Genomic DNA, 2500 nt, shown 5'->3' with positions numbered 1-2500 from the left:
CTCCCTTAGACTACTATATTACTAGCTTACCTTGTTCCACCGAACTACATTCACCCCATGCTTTATTTTTTGCTATATTCGTTACGACTTTGGAAAGTGCGTATTTGTGTTCGTGTCTGTGTCTGTGTGTCTCTCTCTAAACAGTATCCCCTTAGAAAATACGGGGCTTGCATTAGCAAAAATGAGTCCCTCGCCTACAACCAAGCCAGTAGCCTGCCTTTCTAACTTAGTACCGAATTAACTTCTCAAAATAGGAAGACATGCCAAAGCAAAACGTAAAAGTGTATATGGCAATCAACTGAATGGCCGCTGCATATTGCAGTGCTACTCACCAAACAGGAACAGAAAAATGGAAATAACTTTTCTCCCTTTTTTAATGGGAGACTTTACCTAACTCCCCCCCAAAAATTCACGTTTACTTTTGAAACATTTTGACTTGCTGTTTTCTCGCAACAGGTGGCGTTTGGATGCCTGGATTCTTGGAATTATGGTCGTATATTCCATGCAGATAAGCAAAAAATGCTAACCCCACCTCATAATATATAGGTAGTGCCTCTATCACACTCTATTTAAAGGCCTTTCTCCAACTGTGTAAAAATCAATGGCTACCAAACAATAGCTTCACATTCCCAAGTCCCCCCCCCCCCCCTGTGACAAATTTCCCCAACCTCCCTGTCGCCACATTCGCCAGCCCCCCTTTTGTCACATTCGGCAGCCCCCTTGTGGCCCAATTCCCTAGGCCCCTCTGACCAGATACCCCAGCCACTCTGGCCACATATCACATGCCTTTGTGTGTACATTCCCCAGCCCCCTGATACCATATCTCCAGGCTCAATGTGGCTACACTCATCAGACCCTGTGGCCACATTCCCCAGCCCCCTGTGCCAACATTCTTCAGTCCCCCCCCCCCCCGCCCCTCTGGCCACATTCCACAGCCCTCTTGTGGCCACATTCCTCAGGCCCTTATTGCCATAACCCCAACACCCTTTTGGCCACTTTCCCCAGCCCCCTGTTGCCACATTCCCAGGCCCTTGTGGCCACATTCCCCAGGCACCCTGTGGTCACATTCCCCAGCCCCTCTGGCCACATTCCCCAGCCCCCTATGGCCACATTCCCAGTCCCCCTGTAGCCATCCTCCCAGCCCCATTGTGGTCACATTCCCCAGCCCCTTGTGGCCACATCCCCCAGCCCCCTGAGGCTACATTCCCCAGCCCTCCATGAGGCAATATTCCCCAGATCCTTATGGCAACCTTCCCCTGGCACCTTGTGGCCACATGCCCCAGCCTCCATGTGGCCACGTTCTTCAGAACCTTCTGGCCACATTCCCCATGCCTTCCCTCTGTGGCCACATTCCACAGCTCCCCTGTGGCCACACTCCACAGCCCTCACTGTGGCCACATTCCCCAGTCCCCCTGTGGCCCCATTCCCCAGCCCCTGTGGCCACATTCCCCAGCCCCCTGTGGCCACATTCCCAGCCCCTCTGTAGCCATCCTCCCAGCCCCATTGTGGTCACATTCCCCAGCCCCTTGTGGCCACATTCCCCAGCCCCCTGAGGCTACATTCCCCAGCCCCTTGTGGCCACATTCCTCAGGCCCTTATGGCCATAATCCCAACACCATTGTGGCCACTTTCCCCAGCCCCCTGTTGCCACATTCCCAGGCCCTTGTGGCCACATTCCCCAGGCACCCTGTGGTCACATTCCCCAGCCCCTCTGGCCACATTCCCCAGCCCCCTGTGGCCACATTCCCAGCCCCCCTGTAGCCATCCTCCCAGCCCCATTATGGTCACATTCCCCAGCCGCTTGTGGCCACATTCCCCAGCCCATCGAGGCTACATTCCCCAGCCCTCCATGAGGCAATATTCCCCAGATCCTTATGCCTTCCCTCTGTGGCCACATTCCACAGCTCCCCTGTGGCCACATTCCACAGCCCTCCCTGTGGCCACATTCCCCAGTTCTCCTGTGGCCACATTCCCCAGTCCCCTTATGGCCGCATTCCCCAGCCCTCGAAGCCATAATCCTCAGCCTATTCATTGACTAAATTCCTTCAGAAATGTCTATAATAACGCTCTCCTCCGAAAAGAATTTGAGAGAGAAAGAGAGAGAGAGAGAGAGAGAGAGAGAGAGAGAGAGAGAGAGAGAGAGAGAGAGAGAGAGAGAGAAGGGGGGGGGCATGAGGTAAATTTATCATCAGCCTGATTAATGAATCCATGGAAATCTTCAGCCGAAATTTTATTTTGGTGGCTCGGACAATAGGAAAATTAAGTCAGGATTTTGGTAATAATTTAACACGAATGATAAATGACTTCTTTTTTTAATGTTTTTCTACAATTGAAGAGGGCTTATGCTATTAAGGGTCAATCGGGAGGTTTTATAGATCTGGTGGGTATGGGAAAATTTTTAAATTAGATCTAGTGCGGACAACCCATCAAATAGGATGGCCAAATATTTAGATTGACAACCACACGTACGTACACACACACACACACACACACACACACA

At 51.8% G+C, this 2500-nt stretch overlaps 1 protein-coding gene across 1 annotated transcript; it reads left to right on the top strand.

The window, feature by feature from the left end:
* Nucleotides 1-1242: 1242 nt before the first annotated feature.
* On the top strand, nucleotides 1243-1761 carry LOC137622485 (uncharacterized). Its single transcript, XM_068353090.1, has one exon. It carries the CDS (start codon nucleotides 1243-1245, stop codon nucleotides 1759-1761), a length of 519 nt encoding a protein of 172 aa, XP_068209191.1.
* The last annotated feature ends 739 nt before the right edge of the window (nucleotides 1762-2500 follow it).

Source organism: Palaemon carinicauda, chromosome 29, assembly GCF_036898095.1.
Source record: "Palaemon carinicauda isolate YSFRI2023 chromosome 29, ASM3689809v2, whole genome shotgun sequence".
Lineage (NCBI taxonomy): Eukaryota > Metazoa > Arthropoda > Malacostraca > Decapoda > Palaemonidae > Palaemon > Palaemon carinicauda.
The sequence above is the reverse complement of the archived record's forward strand: the minus strand, read 5'-3'. Positions and strand labels throughout refer to the sequence as shown.

Excerpts from the sequence above, each read along its gene's own strand:
- LOC137622485 (XM_068353090.1), top strand. The coding sequence starts at position 1,243 with ATGGCAACCTTCCCCTGGCACCTTGTGGCCACATGCCCCAGCCTCCAT.